At 39.1% G+C, this 18,130-nt stretch overlaps 1 protein-coding gene across 1 annotated transcript in view; it reads left to right on the top strand.

Moving 5' to 3' along the window:
- LOC124777987 (Down syndrome cell adhesion molecule-like protein Dscam2) overlaps nt 1–18,130 on the top strand; it is a 481,000-nt gene that overhangs the window by 388,610 nt on the left and 74,260 nt on the right. Inside the window, exons 24-26 of the mRNA XM_047253558.1 lie at nt 9,303–9,593; nt 13,064–13,208; nt 13,297–13,469. Of these exons, the coding sequence (XP_047109514.1) occupies nt 9,303–9,593; nt 13,064–13,208; nt 13,297–13,469 (609 nt within the window). The remainder of the gene's footprint in view (nt 1–9,302; nt 9,594–13,063; nt 13,209–13,296; nt 13,470–18,130) is intronic.

Here is an 18,130-nt window from a genome sequence, read left to right as displayed (position 1 = left end):
CCAAGGTATTTAACACATGGTGTTTCATTGAGTTTATGACATTAATGTTTACTTCTAGTGTTAGCGGGTCACTTTTCCTGCAATATAATATGACCTTCTGCTTCCACATATGGCATCACTGTTTTTCCTCTCTCATGTCTTTCATTAATGTATGGGGAACAGGTCATTTGTCATATTAGTAACCTGAACATCACTTTATATGAAACTCTGTATTTATTAAGAACACTGTACACAATACACCATCACATGCCAAGTGCTGGAATAAGACTGAAGAACAAACTGCACCCCCCCCCTACCCCTACCCCCCCCCCCCCCCCCCCCCAGTGTGCAACATAGTGAGAGGTGGTGATGTAGTTTGGCATGGCACTCAGTCTGTGGTCATGTCTAAAGATGTCCCCATGGGGAAAGAGGGCCCATGGGTGTAGATTCCATGAATGACGGGTGGCTGAACCAAGAAAGCAGGATCGGGATTCACGGCAATGCGAGAGCATAGCACACCGTATGTAGCACATGAATAGGGATGTGGCTGTCATCATCAGTTGAGGTGGTGATGGCTGTCTCCTCTGCGTCTGGAGGGATCCCAAATGTGTGTAAGAGGTGGGTGGAAGGGTGTGACAGACGAACAGTGCGACATCATGCAGCTCCAGGGAAAGGTCCTTGTTGGAAACGGATGACACGTTGACATGGAAGATGGCAACACATGTGTCTTTATACACTGTATGGACACCAAGCAGGACCCAGGGAAGAGCTTCTGACCAAGACATGTCGTGGCACATCACCATGGCTTTCGAAGTGTGGTGGCAGTGCTCGAGCAACCCATTGCTCTGCGGGTGGTAGGCTGTTGATGTAATTTGTTTGCACCACCCAAGTCACACAGCTTGGACAAAAGAACAGCTTCAAAATGTCATGTCTGATCTGTCATGACCGAAGATGGAAAGCCAAACCACGTGATCCAGGGGGCAATAAAGGCTTGTGACACAGAGTCGGCTGTTATATCATCCACCAGCTAATGTGGTCGATGATAGGATGAATTGAAAACCCTTTCAAGGGGGGAGCTGACTGACCAGTTTGAGATGTACATGACAGAATCAGCCTTTAGGAAAGTCAAACAAGCCCAATGGTGGGTACGTATGGTGACCAACCTTGGAGAATTGGCAGGGTGCGCATGCAAGGATACAAAAACAATCTGCACTAAAGTATGTCAACACAAAATGCTCTATTATTAGACATGTGGTGGCCTCAATACTAGAGTGCACAAGGTCATGGATAGCAAAAAATATCTTATGGTGCAAGACAGCCAGAATTAGGATGTGGGCCATGCCTGGGGAAACATTGCAAAGGACCAATAGGGAAGAACCTGGAATTCGGCGAGGCTTAATTTATAACTAGGTAGACTCACTGTGTAGTAACTGCTGTATGTCATCATCTGTTTGTTGCTGGGCCACTAGTTTGTCGAAGCCCCAATGGAAAGAGATCGTACCAACTCGTGACATGTAGTTAGTGATGACATTGTCCGATTGTCCGCGCCATTGATGTAATGGACATTGGTAGTGAACTGACATGTTAGATCCAGGAGTCAGAAGTGTCAGGGAGGGAGGTCAGCTATGGGGTTTACGCACTGCATTGGCCAAAGACTTGTGGTCCATATATACAGGGTGAGGCATTTAAAATTATTTGTCAGAATATTTGATGAAATACACATCAGATTAAACAAGTGGTAATGAATATTGTTCACCTCTAAGAGGGACATCCATTAACATAACACTCTATGCCTCTGCACCACCCCAGGGGGTGGGAAGGGGGAGGGGGTGACTTTGAAATCTTAAATAGGAACCCCTATTTTTTACTGCAGATTTGATTCTCCGTGAAAAAATATGTAACTTTTGTATGAAACATTTCTTTTGTTTCATGATAGATGGCGGCGTAATTGGCAAACATGGAAATGAAGTGACAATTGTTGCAAAACAGTACTATCTCAAACAAATACACATCCAATTAAGACAATTGAAATGCTTTTTTGATATTTTTGATAATGCTATCATGTGACACCTCCCACAATTGAATGAAGCACAGACCAAGAGCATGTGCTCAGTCAGTGGTCAGACTGTGCATGTTACTTCAATGATTTTAACTGTACACATCTTGTCAAAATTGCTCCATGAAGCAAGGAGTGTTGATATCAGTGCTGCATACTTTGAGGGTCATAGAGATGTTGACAAAGCTCGTCAAAGGTATGCGACTCTGTCCCCTGACAGGAGTGTTTCATCTGCAACGACGTTTTGCAGTATTGTCCACCTGTTTATTGAACCAGGGGTGTTAAACCTAGAGAAAGAGTCCATCTGTGGCCTGTGACAAATGAAAATAGCACAGTGAATGTTTTATCTCTGGTTGCTGCAAATCCTCACACTAGTTCTTGGAAAATTGCATGAGGTTCAGGAATTTCACAAAGAAGTCTTCTGCGCATACTGCATGCACACAAATGGGATTCATTTCATTTATTGACACATCAAGAACTGCATGGTGATGATTTTCACAGTTGTCTGAATTTCTGCAGCTGGGTACAGGAACAACTGGAAGTCACTGATAATTTCATTTCAAGATACTTTTCTCTGATGAATCAAATTTTACAAATAATAGTCAAGTGAATCAACATAACATGCACTATTGGGCAGTGGAGAATCCCCATTGGGTAAGTCAAGTTGAACATCAACACCCATTGAATGTCAACCTTTGGTGCCATATGTATTTATGCAGGTAATTGGCCCATACTTCATAGAAGGTAATCTGACTAGTCAGATGTAGAGCAACATTGTGGATAATGTTTTACCCATACTAATGGACGATGTTACACTTCGAATGAGGCTGGATATGTGGTTTCAACATGATGTATGCCCAGTGCATCATTCACGACTAACTCAAGAAGAAGTTTTGAGTTGAAACTATCCGGGTCAATGGATTAGACAAGAAGGTCCTCAGATGCGGCCTGAACATTCACTCAATTTGACTTCTTCCAATTTTTTCCTGTGGGGATAGTTAAAAGAGAGAGTTTACATGGATGTACCAACAACCCTCGAAGATATACAAGAGCAGATTCTCAATGAATGTGCAAACAGTAGAACAGAGACACGAGTACAGGTCGGATTGTCATTCAGACTTAGAGTTGCAATGTGCATTAGAAACAATGGACAACATTTTGAACTGTTACTGCACTGAAACACTTGTGAGAGGCAAGGGGACTCACGGTAATCAAGCAGCCCGAGATAGTTAGAGACAAGGGGACTCACAGTAATCAATCACCCCGACATAGTGAGAGGCAAGGGGACTCACCAAAATCAAGCACCCCCAAGGGAACACATTACCACTACATCTAGGTCATTGTTCCAGGGTAATGCTAAATATAGGCGAATAAGAATGCGTTGCGGGAGGTTAGACAGTGTCACATGATAGCATTTTCCCAAATATCAAATAATGTACTTTGACTTTCCTAATCGGATGTATATTTTAGTGAGATACTAACTTTTTGCAACAATTGTCATCCCATATTCATATGTGCTGATTACAGCACCACCTACCATGAAATGAAAGAAATGTTTCACACAAAAGTTAGATATTTTTTCATGGAGAATCCAAATCTGCAATAAGAAATATGGGTTCCTATTTAAGATTTCAAAGTCACACCACCCACCTCTCCCTGCCCTCTGGGTGGTGCAGGGGGATGAGTGTTATGTTAATGGATGACCCTCTTCGAGGTGAACAATGTTTATTACCACTTTTTTTTTTTAATCCAATGTGTATTTTGCCAAATAATCTGGCAAATGGTTTTAAATGCCTCACCCTGTATAATCACTGACCTACCCTCGATGTCCTTGTGGAAATGTCGAAGTGCTTCATAAATGCCAAAAAGGCCTCGGTTCAAAGTGGACCATCTACACTGATAGGTGGACAACTTCCCCGAGAAGAAACAAAGTGGTTGTGCAGAACCCTCGACCTGCTGAAGAAGCGTGGAAATGATGGCAGTGTCACTCACATCCACTGTTATTGATATTGGAGCATTGGAGACTGGGTGCATGAGAGTGACTGCGCTCATGAGTGCAGTTTGTAACATGTCGGACACCCACTGCATGTCGTCACATCATGGAACCTTGTGAAGTCCGGAAGTGTTCTTTCCCACAAATGCATGTCAGTAGTGCTTGCAGGTACACAGCATGCAGGGTGATTTGTCAAAACAGTTTATCATGCCTAGGAAATGGCATAGTTTGTGGTAAGTCTCAGGTAGAGAAAGGTCACGGGTAAAGGCAACTTGTTCTGGGGTGGATCCCCCAGATTAGCCTAGGAATGTCACACAGGCAGCTCACCACTGCAATTTAACATCATCAATTGCAACCCCATTCTCAGTGAATATATTAAGGATGGATGGGCTCTGCAGAGTTAGTTGACGGAATAAGAATATCGTCTAGATATGGATAATAGTACGAGAGCATTGATTTTTAGGTCATTCAGCATGTAGCAGTACTCATAGAGTCTAAAAGGCATGGTTATTGCAGTCTTGTTGGTATTGTCCCTATGCATAGGGATCTGGTGGTATATTCTCCAACAATCTATCACACTGAATACCCATGCACATCTACATCTACATCCATACTCCGCAAGCCACCTGACGGTGTGTGGTGGATGGTACCTTGAGTACCTCTATAGGTTCTCCCTTCTATTCCAGTCTCGTATTGTTCGTGGAAAGAAAGATTGTCAGTATGCCTCTGTGTGGGCTCTAATCTCTCTGATTTTTGTCCTCATGGTCTCTTCGCAAGATACTGCTTGACTCCTCGATGAAGATATGTTCTCAAAACTTCAACAAAAGCCCGTACTGAGCTACTGAGCATCTCTCTTGTAGAGTCTTCTTCTGGAGTTCATCTATCATCTCCGTGATGCTTTTGCAATTACTAAATGATCCTGTAATGAAGTGTGCTGCTCTCCGTTGGATCTTCTCTATCTCTTCTATCAACCCTATCTGGTACAGATCCCACACTGGTGAGCAGTATTCAAGCAGTGGGCAAACAAGTGTAGACTGTAACCCACTTCATTTGTTTTCAGATTGCATTTCTTTAGGATTCTTCCAATGAATCTCAGTCTGGCATCTGCTTTACCGATGATTAATCTTATATGGTCATTCCATTTTAAATCACTCCTAATGCCTACTCCCAGATAATGTATGGAATTAACTGCTTCCAGTTGCTGACCTGCTATATTGTGGCTAAATAATAAAGGATCTTTCTTTCTATGTATTCGGAGCACATTACACTTGTCTACATTGAGATTCAATTGGCATTCCCTGCACCATGCGTCAATTTGTTGCAGATCCTCCTGCATTTCAGTACAACCTCTTGATATACTACAGTATCATCCGCAAAAAGCCTCAGTGAACTTCCAATGTTATCCAAAAGGTCATTTATATATATTGTGAATAGCAACGGTCCTATGACACTCTCCTGCAGCACACCTGAAATCGCTCTTACTTCGGAAGAGTTCTATCTATTGAGAATGCAGCAGCTGGAGCTGTTGGGCAAAATCATCTATGTGCAGTATGGGATAGTTATCTAAGATTGTCCATGTGTTCAGTTGTCAGTAGTCACTACACAAATAAAATTAACCATCCTTCTTAGGAACTAAATAGATCAACGAGGACCAATTACTGGTGGACGGGCTGACTATACCAGAGTGTAGCAGTTCTTGTAACTTAGTTTTTGTGTGCTGCAAATTTGTGGCGTTAAGGTGTTGAGCCTAGGGCATACTGGGAGGCCTTCCAAAGTGCTCAATCAGTGACAAGGACTGTTCATAATTGCACGTCCCACCAAAGGGATTCTCTGAGCAACAACAGTGATAAGGGCAGATGTAGGAGGACTCGTGAGACTAGAGGCTGGAATGTTACTGACCTGTGGGAATAGGCATCGCTGCAAGAGTGTCTGTGGCATCTGCACCACAGCAATACTGGCATGATATGATCATGTCCCCCACAGTGTGGATGCTTCCTCTGCTGCCTTGAGTGTGCATGTCAGGTGAGCTGATGCAGCACTGATCAGCTGTTGTAGTCATGTTTTCTCGATGTGAATGTTGCTTGTCTCACGGAACAGAGTTGTTAGGCGGGTCAGGGTGACAGTGAGCTCTGCAGTGAGGTGGGCACATTCGGTGTAGCAGCAGACAGGGTGTCACAGCATGTGGCGGGAGATGGTGGGTTGGTAGCGAAGACCTCTGGTATCCGGTTGCCAGTAGCATGGTGCAGGAGGCCTGCTGATTCAAGGTCCGGTGAGAGCCAGAGTTGCTTAAGAAATCCATGCCGATAATGGAGCAGTCAACATCCATGATGCAGACTGTCCATGTGCAGCGTAAGGCAGACAACAAGAAATACAGTTGAAGTTTGGCCAAGCCATGGACATGAATTGCAGAGTTGTTGGCTGCCTGGAGTGACATAGAAGATGGCAAGAGTGAAGGCAAAGTTCTCAACCTGGGAATGACGTTAGCATTGGTGCGCATGTCTACGAGGAAATAGAGCGTGCTTATCCTGTCATAGAAGTGTCGTCTGCCAATGGTCAGCCGAGGATGCGAGCAGTGATCTGAAGTGTCGCTGTAAGCTGTGGCACCTATTTGGATTTGCGCTTCACATTTGGGTAGTTGCAGAGCATGAGATAAGAACTTGCTGCGTGTCCAAATGTAACATAGTACCAACATATGGGGTATGCTGTGTGTGGCAACTGACCTGGCAAGCTGGCAGTGTGGGGTGGGGCATTCTGCTGCAGCATAGGGAAGGGTGGGTCAGCTGGGTGAGAAATGGCAGCAGATAAGGTGGTCTGGTTGCCAGGAAACACCGCTCGCTGCTGTTGCATGCTGCGCACCCAACCACTGCTGGCTGGCTGGTTTCTGGTGTATCCAAAAAACAGGAGGCTGCGAGCTGGTGGAGTTTAATCATGCTGTATGCCTGGTCTGGGAGGTACAGCTTTTCTTCCAATGAGGCGTTTTGTGTTGAGCTCAGCTCATAAGTGGCACCAAAGTTGAGAAGGCATATGATCCCCTACTAAAGATACTTAATGAATAATAGAGTGGATGGCTTATGCAGGAGAATGCGTTGAGCACTTGATTATGCGGGCTCTTGCAGTTGTATATTTGTGCTGGCTTTGCAGCATGAGCAATAGGTCACTGACAAGGTCTGGTTTGTAGTGTAGACAGCTCACCAAACAGATAAAGCATGTATCATCTCCCAACACGCCATATACTTGTGGTGGTCAAGATTCTTTACAAACTTTAATTACTAATTTATTTCTTTCATTAAGCTCTGTCACATATTACAACAGAATTTTGAACAAGTCTGAGTACTGCAGTACTGAAAATCCAAGTGCTGATGACTGAAACTGAGCCTGGGTGAACTGAACCTGAAGTGAAGCCAGTTTGGAAGTTCTCTCAAAATATAGCCAAAAAGAACATTCCCATATTCATAACATAGAATTTTATTTCATGTACCAAAACTTACAGAAATTTACAGGAAAAAACAGACTATGATCCACTTCCTATAATGTGTAAAAGTGTAATGCAGACAATATTAAAGGGTCAAACAACAAATATCAATAATGTATTTTATTTATTGTGTAAACAGTAATGTAAAAGTGAAATAAGAAATGCAACATGGCAAAACTACATGATGAAATGAGATAATACAAAAAGATGGATCTCACAGAATGTATGGTTGGACATGTTTCATTACTATTACATATCAGTATTTTGTAATTATCTTTTAAATTAAGACTTATGAGGAAACCTTAAAGTATAACTATAGTTCAGTTGAGACATTGTATTGTTCAGCCAATCCAATAAATTGTTCTCTGAGTACATAAAAGAATGAACAACTTGTCTTGCTTATCAATTTTAAGTCCTACGAATGAGTCTGCTAGTAATCCTTCAAATCAAATATGTCATTATTAACATGCCAAGAATTTTTAGAGTTCTTATTTGGCTATATGTACAAGGGTGATTCAAATGAAAACTTTAAAAGTGCTATAATATTTTTAATTGTAACAATGACAAAAAAACTCGTGTATCATTTATGATGTAGTCTCCCTGACAATGAATGGGCTTACTCTACTGCTTCAGCAGAAGCTGTGCACCATGGTTTTCACCTCCTCGTCACTTCTAAAATGCCTGTCTCCCATTGTTTCTTTGATTGTGCCAGACAGATTAAAGTCACTAGCAATGAGGTCTGGTGAATAAGAAGCATGTACCAGGCACTCAAATTTAATTTCTTGAATAGTCTCAACTGAATGCTGTCAGGCTTTGTCATGCTATAGCAATACTCCTGAACTCAGAAGTCCCCATCGGTTACTCCTGACTGCAGGGTGAAGTTGATTTTTCAATATACATAAATAAGAAGTACTAGTTACTGTCACTCATCTATCCATGTAATGTCCCAAAATTACTCAATTTTCATCCCAGAAGAGAATGAGTGTCACTCTTCCTGAAGATGGCTGAGTGTGGAGTTTTTCTGGTTGCAGATATGAGCCATGGCACAATTCCTTGCTTGACCCTTTTGTTTCTGATTGGTGATAGTGAACCCAAGTCACCACTCATCTTGCAAACACTTTAATGGAATGCAGTACATTATGAATAATATCCTGCACTGAACCAGTATGAATCTTCAAACTTGTGGCTATTTCATTCAGAGTTACATGTCTGTTCTCCATTACAAGCTCATCCAATAACTCTATGTTCTCGTCTGTCACTATGCTGTGATCCCGCCCTTCGTTGGGGCATCCTCTACAGAAGTTACACCACTTGTACACATTAAGTCCCATAGTGCTCAGAGCCATTTGAACTTGTACACTTTCTGCAATGACAGACACTGCATTGTTATTCTGCAATGAATTTTGGTGGTTTGACACTTTCACTACACAAAAAACACATTGTAGGTCACTACTCAATCATGGTGCATGTAGACAGCAGAGAGCCCATTTTTCTGTGGACACTACTGCCTTCTCCTGCATTGTAGCATCACTCTGCAATCTGTTAGTCACTTTTTGAACCTCAAAAAACACTGCTGCCACCTACCAACTCCAACACACAACTTTTCAAAATTTTTGGGAACCTTTCAAGTTCCTCATTTGAATAACACGCATATATTTAAACTACTCTACTTAGATTAGTCTTTGATGTTAGAGGTTATTACTTTTAACCCTTCCATCATTGTTCTTGTAATTTGGTTAGCACTTATTAGTGCAGACTTTAAAAAAATATAAAAAATTATTAGAAACTATCTTGATTTTCAGAACCAGAGGTACCAAGCACCAACATTCTTCTGTCAGCAAATGCAACCTCCCTCTACTTGAATCTTCCATCCTGGCCTGATGGAGGATGTTCTATGTTGTACTTTGTCATTGAATATCGTGTCCTAGGAACAGAAAATGAGTGGATCTTGGTTGACAACAATTCACCACCAAAGACTTTCCTTGTTGGAGGCCTTCAACCTGCAACATGGTACCAGTTTAGAATTACAGCTCATAACAGTGCTGGTTCAACAAGAGTGCATTTCAATGTTGCAACAACAACAGTTACAGGTGGTAAGGTTAATATGTATAAACTTTTATCATTAGTATCATCTTTAGTATTAGTTTATGTGCAAGAAAACTTATTTGCATGAAATGTACACACTGAAAATGTAATTAGATAGCAAGATGGAAAATTCAGAGGTGATACATTACAGATTTTTCTATTTTGTGTCACTCACTTTTACAGCCATACAGTATAATTTTGTAAATGGCACACGGATAAATCCTCTCTTACTGATATTAATTCCAAACTGTCCAAAGACTTGATTTTTTGTAACTTTAATAAATATAGATTCATAATACAGATAGAATCAATACTGAAGCAAATTCTTAATACAAATATTTCACTCTGTAATGAAATGAACACTGTTGCTGACAGATTATAACTGAGTGCTGGGCTATGGCACAAGGACCTTTTCCTGGACAATGTTCTTGCCAACTGACGTATCCAGGTATGCTTCTTGATTCACCTCATAAGGCAGTCCATTAGCACCTTTCTCATGCTTTCTGAATCCCACACAAGCTATCCTACATTCCTTGGTGAAGAAGTACTAAAGAAAGAGTGGGACAGTGAACATGCTTAGCTACAGACTGTGAATCATTCCTGATGAATATGAGGCTGAGTGTAAGTCATCATGAAATTCCCTAACATATTAAACCAACTGAGATCCTGTCTTTTGCTATTAGTGCTGTAACCATTTCAGTGGTCCAGGCACACTTCATGACATGTCTAAACCTTGTGTCACAATATAAATCAGATAGTCCTGTCTCTTAATTTTCAAAGGCAAGAATTTTTTAATTTCTTCACCCAACCACAGATAGTAAATATTGTGTAGATGTTGTCCAAATGTGCATGTAAATTTCATGTGAATTCATTACATGAAAATGGAGCGTACAAACATGTACATAAATAATATAATAAGATAAAACAAAGTTATCCATACATTGTAATAAAAATTTGTATGCATACATAATTGTGTTGTTATATATAAAAACAAAGATGAGGTGACTTACCAAACAAAAGCGCTGGCAGGTCGATAGACACACAAACAAACACAAACATACACACAAAATTCAAGCTTTCGCAACAAACTGTTGCCTCATCAGGAAAGAGGGAAGGAGAGGGGAAGACGAAAGGAAGAAATATGTCTGCTTGTGTCTGTATGTGTGGATGGATATGTGCGTGTGTGCGAGTGTATACCTGTCCTTTTTTCCCCCTAAGGTAAGTCTTTCCGCTCCCGGGATTGGAATGACTCCTTACCCTCTCCTTTAAAACCCACTTCCTTTCGTCTTCCCCTCTCCTTCCCTCTTTCCTGATGAGGCAACAGTTTGTTGCGAAAGCTTGAATTTTGTGTGTATGTTTGTGTTTGTTTGTGTGTCTATCAACCTGCCAGCGCTTTTGTTCGGTAAGTCACCTCATCTTTGTTTTTATATATAATTTTTCCCACGTGGAATGTTTCCTTCCATATATTGATATCATTAATTGTGTTGTTATAAATTCATAGTCTGTTCTTTGTAAATTTGTAATCTTGTTTTCCCTAAGCAGCAAATCCTTTTTTATACAAGAGTGAGTCAGTGAAGTTTGTTCTGATTACACACATTCTCTATCATAATATGAATGAGGAAATGATTTGATGGTCATAGTTACATTAGCACACTTCATTTCTGATTAGAGAATGGAATTTCTTGTATTTAATTACCGGAAATTGTTTTTAGTGCACATAAAGTTCTTGCAGACTGTGACTCTGCATGAATAATGCTGTATGTTACAAAAATTGTAGAGTGTAGCACGGTGACACAAAGTGTGCCATACGGCAATAAGTGTATCTGCATGCAGCTATGAACATAAAACACACTTCTGTCCATTAACGCATGATGTAACTTGCCATCATAATATTTGTTACACAGTTTTCAGATTTGTGCTTTACAGTAGTGGTGCAGCACTTTTCACAGTAAATTCATCCATACTACGAAAGTAAGTGAAGTTGCTTGTCCTATAAATCATTAGTCCTTATTTTAAATTGAAAAATAAGTGCCATGCACAGTTGTCTGTGCAATCACTTCAATTATGAAGCGATCTACACATTGTACATTCACATTTAAAGTTCTTCATGTCAGAGTATGACACAAAAATGTGTAACCATGTTTTCTGTTTCACTCCACAGTCCATGGTATGTACTAAACAGTTTGTACTGTCTACAATTCTAAAAATTACCTTTACACCATGCACATAGCTTACCAGTTTGCATATGAAAGTCAAAGCACTGTTTCAGAAAATCAGCAACACAACATGTTAAGTCACTAGGTATTTAATCATGACACACATCAAGATCATAAATGTGGCACTGTCCAAAAACTGACATTTTTCACCAATCAAGAACACAATGTGTAGCAGGATGTATGCACAACACAACAATCAACTCCATTCACTTCTTCTAACTCTCAACTCTTTGTTGATGCCTTTGCTTTTGGCCTATCGATATACTTTTACATGACTCATACACTTCACTTCACATAACACTTTCAAAGAGTTTGATTACATCGATTTACAGCTTTACATAAAATCAGAATTTCATATTTCTTTGTCCACAGAAAATGAATTCAAATAACATGTTAAAGCATAAGAAAGTATACAGCTCCATAATAATTGAAAATGGCAGTCACATTCATAACAATTACATTACATAAACAGAGTGATAATTATACCAAGAATTGTTGTTGTTGTGGTCTTCAGTCCTGAGACTGGTTTGATGCAGCTCGCCATGCTACTCTATTCTGTGCAAGCTTCTTCATCTCCCAGTACCTACTGCAACCTACATCCTTCTGAATCTGCTTGGTGTATTCATCTCTTGGTCTCCTTCTATGATTTTTACCTTCCACACTGCCCTCCAATACTAAATTGGTGATCTCTTGATGCCTCAGAACATTTCCTACCAACTGATCCTTTCTTCTAGTCAAGTTGTACCACAAACTTCTCTTCTCCCCAATCCTATTCAATACCTCCTCATTAGTTATGTAGATTACAAAACTCATTCTGAAATAACATTCTCAATGTATATACAAGTAAATCAGGAAAGGAGTAAAAGAAAATATAGAAAAAGAAAAAAACTGTATATCAGCATGTAGTGCTATCTTCACAACTTACTTGCCTATTATATACAATTTTAAACAGTTTTACGTGGCAAGCGATCCTAAGAAACCTAAGCAGTTTATTACAGATTGCAGATGTTCCATTATCTTCCTTTGATACTGTTCACCATGAGGTACAATGGTTGTAAGCCTGAGATTTCACTGCTTCAGTTCTCTATAGAGTGAAAACTGTAAGCAGAATATCAAGAATCTTTTGTATATGAATACCACTACAAAAACTTCTCAGTGTCATATTTTACACTGTTGGTGCAGGATTAACATTGTTTTTCAGCTGTATGATTTCTTCAGAGTGCAATAAGATGGCAGCCACTAATTAATTTTGTGTTTAACAGCAACTGTTGCTCCAATGCAAGAAAGTCAGGTTCTTGCAAATGTTGTTCATTTTTATGAAGATCCGTATGTAATGGTACCAACAGTATGTGCCACAGTTTTGCTTCTGTCAAGTGGACTGCTTGCATATGTTGCTATACAAAAGAAGTAAGTTAATACTGGAAAAGAATAGTAATATTTATGATGTGTTGTATTGATTAATTTGATCTCAGATATTTAAATTTCTGGTCTGCAGGCACTGTCAAGAGGATGGAGAGTACAAAGAAGATCAGTGCATACCTGAAAGTCCAAATACTTGCAAAGCAGCTGCTGAAATGGAGAACAAGAAAAATTTCCAGCAGATATATTTGTCATCACCTTCCAAAGCAAATGAACACCACAGTTCTAAACAAATAGATACAGTTTCTGGTGAGAAGAAGTTTTCTTTAAATACTGTACAAGCTTTATTTAAAACTTGTGGCAGATTTGTCTGTTTAGGAAGTGTAACATTTTATACTAGCAAGTGTCTGACCCAGTGAGAGAAATGAGTAAAGAAATATATTTAAGTGATTGCTGATTGAATTAAAATACTTGTCACTAATTACAGGTGTTGAGTATGCAAAAAAGAACAAATAAACAAGAGACAAAGTAAAAGGAATTAGTTGTTGTGGATTTTAAAGTCATAAATATTGCTTCTACACAAAATATCTAACCATGCAGAATACAATTTTTTCTGCACTGACCATGCAACCCATAATGTCCACCAATTTCTTTGTATGTCTTGACACAGTCCTACCTTCAATATCGTAAGATATGAGATGTGATAGACAACTTTTATGGAAAAAGCATTTTCCCATGCTGTGGGAGTTTAATATACATATCGAGTAATCCAGAGCAAAATTTATGTCTTTCATTCTTGTCTTCATCATTCAGCTCATAGAACATTGACATAAAACCATTAATTACAGATCTCTTAGCAGATGTGTAAGCATGACAGCTTTTAAGATTCAAATTTAAATTCAGAATTCACGTTGTAAGCTTTTAGCAAACATTCTACATCTAGATCTAAATACATAATCTGTAAGTCACTGTATGGTTGTGGTGGAGTGTGAGCTGTACCACTACTAGTCATTTTTCTTCTGTTCCACTCACAAATAAAGCTTTACTATCTATATGTCCCCATATGAGCCCTAATTTATTGTCTCTTAGTGGTCCTTATGCGAAATGTATTTTGGCAGCAGTGGAATCGTTCTGCAGTCAGCTTCAAAAGCCAATTCCCTAAATTTTCTCAATAGTTTTCCTTGAAAAGAATGTCACTTTCTCTGTAGGGATTTCCATTTGAGTTCTCGAAGCACCTCCATAACACTTGTGTGTTGTTCAAACCTACTGTCTCTGAACTGATTTGATGTGTTCCTTTTATCTGACCTGGTACAGATCCCAGACTCTCAAGCAGTACACAAGAATAGGTTGCACTAGTGCTCTAGATGCAGTCTCCTTTAGAGATGAACCACACTTCCCAAAATTCTCATTATAAACCAAACCTGACTTTTCGTCTTCCATACCACAATCCTCATATGCTCATTCCATTTCATATTGCTTTGCAACGTTATGCCCAGATATTTAAATGATGTGATTGCATCACACAGGTCACTGCTAATGCTGTATCTAAGCATTACAGGTTGTTTTTCCTACTGATCTGCATTAACTTTCATTTTTCTATATTTATAGCTAGATGCTGCTCATCACACCAATTAGGAATTTCTTCTAACTCATCTTGTATCCTCCTACAGTAACTCAGCTTTGACACCTTTCTTTACACCACAGCATTATCAGCAAACAACCACAGATTTCTACCAATCTGGTCCACCAAATCATCTGTGTACGTAATAAATAATAGTGGTCCTATCAAACTTCCATGGGGCACTCCTGACAACACCCTCTTATCTTGTGAATACTCATCATCGAGGGCAATGTACTGGGTTCTATTGCATGTGAAGAGTCACTCACATATGTTGAAACCAATTCCACATGTTTGTATCTTTGTTAACAATTATCAGTGGGGCATTGTGTCAAATGCTTTCTGGAAATCTAGAAATATGGAATCTGCTTCTTGCCCTTCAACCATAGTTAGCAGCATCATTGGTGCATATATTGATAAGCCTCTTCAATTTATTATTCAGAGTGCACCCTGTTCTTCAGAAGAGCTTCTATTTGCAAAATCCTTCTAATTTATGGAAGAGAATTTGTTGAAAGTGGCCAAGACATCCTATTGATAACTTGCATGCTCTTTCCTTTATGCCATCATTCGTACTACTACATTTTTGTAACAAAACATTCTGTAACACTACAGGATATTAGCAATCTGCCGTGGAAACATGAAAAATGTTATGAATACGCATGTGTTGTAAAAATATCACATATTTTTCAGTGTAAATGCAGTAAGAACTGCAGTTTTTCCTGTCGTTTCTTTTCTATAACCATGTAAGTTCCCTAAAGTATATGGCATCTTTTCTTCCCACTACCTGTGATAACTGGAGAAGAATATGACAATCTTTCTGGTATCTCCAAGGTCACTTGTACAATGAATGCATCATATACTGATTTGGCCTGTTACTGCTAACCTTATAATCTTATTTCTCCTTTTTCTTTACTGTTGTTTTCCTGCACCATTTCTTCATGCCGGAGTGCCTACAGGAACTGCTTGGTGTTCCTACTTGGTGAGCAGTGATCAGTCCTCTTACACCTGTAATCTTGCATCCTGGATTTTCATTTATTACATCATTTAAATACCTAGCGGTACAACTAGAAAGACATCCATGTGAAATCCATAGTAGGAAAGGAAATGAAACACTTACACTTGTCACTAGGATTATAAATACAAACACTTGTGTTACCTATTCCAGAATACTGATCATACGTCTGGGGTCCTCACAAAGTTGCCTGACTTCAGACACCTAAGCAATTAAGATATGTTCAAATAGTAATTTAACATATTGGTACAGAATATGTAAAAGTGCAGTAGAGATGCTTAGGGTGCTGAACTGGAGTACTTTCACAGGAAGGTGATGTTTTCATGAAACCATGAGAACAATTATTCAAGGTAGACTGTGCACCAATTCTTCTGCCACTATAGTATATTTTAAATACACACAATGATAAAAAGTTTAAGGAAATTATGGAGCACTTAGAGCCATGCATACAATAATTTTTCCTTTCACTCCGTGCATGAATGCAGTATGTCAAAGTGTGGGGAACATTATTATGAAGTACCTTCTCCCTTGCACTGTATGTATATGTGGTGTTCCTCCTAAGCATCATCAGACTCATTTTCTCTAGCATATCAGAAGACATTTACAATTTCATTTTCGCTGGAGTCAGCCCAAGCAAATACTGCTCGCCATGTCTTTCATGTGACGTCAACTGTTGACAGAAAGCATTGATTTGTTTCTTGTTACAAACAGAATTATTTTTAAAGCAGAGTTTTACATTCCCATTCAGTAAGAAGGTCCCAAATTAGTCTAGTGTGATAATTATTTTATCATTGTGTATTAACAAAGACAGTGAAACAAAAAGAACTGCAGCAACGTCAGCATCTCCCTCGCCTTGCTGACTGCTACTTGAAAACTAGGATGTTGTGTGCAACATTGGCTCAATTTCAGATAGTGTAGTTCATAAGTTCATGCTTGTAGACAATAAACTAGTGTTATGTCTCAGTAAGACTCAGTTTTTACAGTTTCTGACACACAGTTCAACAAAACCCGACATTTTAATTTCACAGAATGGGTATATGACTACTGAAACTGAACAGTTCAAATTTTTAGGTGTTCAGATAGTAAACTATCATGGAAAGCTCACATTCAGTGTCTTATTCAAAGCCTTAATGCTGCCACTTTTACAATTCCAATGGTATCTGAAGTAAGTGATCATTTAATACGAAAATTAGTTTACTTTGCTTATTTTCATTCACTTATGTCATATAGTATTGTATTTTTGGGTAACTTGTCCCATTCTAAAAGGATAATTTTGGCTCAGAAATGGGTGGTTCAGGCAATAAGTGGTGTAAGTTCACGAACCTCTTGTTGACCCCTATTCACTATTCTGGGTATTTTGACATTGGCCTCTCAATATATATATTCTTTATTGCCATTTCTCGTTAACAATACCAGCTTATTCCCACAAATAAGCAGCTTTCACTCAGTTAATACTTGGCAGAATTCCAACCTGCATTTGGATCCGACTGCCTTAACTCTTGTGCAGAAAAATGTGCTGTATACTGCTGCATCCATTTTCAATAAGCTACCACAAGAATTCAAAAATCTTTGCCGTAGTCCATGTGCTTTCAAATTGAAACTTACGGGTTTCCTCATGAGTCACTCCTTCTATTCTTTTGAGGAGTTCCTTGAAATATTATGCTGTTTCTTATGTTATATTGTTGATTGCATGAACTTAAACTTATGGCTTGACTCTTTTGGGTTTATAAAGATTTTATTTTTATCTGTTATTAGTTTTATGTTGTAATTTCATGTACTGACACATTCCATGACCTTGGAGATTTGCTCATCAATTTGTTCCTACAGAACTTGACCTGTAAATAAATAAATAAGCATGTTACTGAACTTCTCAAGAAATTAACTTCAACTGCTTTTGCTCTTCGTATAATTGCTAATCTTGGAAACAAACATATCACTCTCCCGAGATATTTTGCATATTGCCACTTAATAATGTTGTATGGAATAATTTTTCTGGGGAAACTCATCACTTACAAAGAAAGTATTTTTTGCACAAAAGTAAGCAGTAAGAATGATCGTGGTGATCATGATCGTGGTGATCATCTACAGATGTCATGTAGATACCTCTTCATTGAGCTAGGTACTTAAACTGTGTCGTCACAATACATATTTTCACTACTGAAATTCACCATAAACAATCCATCACAATTTGAGAAGATCAGTTATACATACCTGCAATAATAGAGGAAAAAATGACATTTATTACCCACTGTTAAAGCTGTCAGCGGCTCAGAGAGGAGTTCAGTATGCAGCAATAAAATTTTCTGATCATTTGCTGAATAACCTAAAATGTCTGGCAGG

This window comes from Schistocerca piceifrons, chromosome 1 (genome assembly GCF_021461385.2).
Source record: "Schistocerca piceifrons isolate TAMUIC-IGC-003096 chromosome 1, iqSchPice1.1, whole genome shotgun sequence".
In the NCBI taxonomy this organism is placed as follows: Eukaryota; Metazoa; Arthropoda; class Insecta; order Orthoptera; family Acrididae; genus Schistocerca; species Schistocerca piceifrons.
This window is presented reverse-complemented; position numbering and strand designations above follow the sequence as displayed.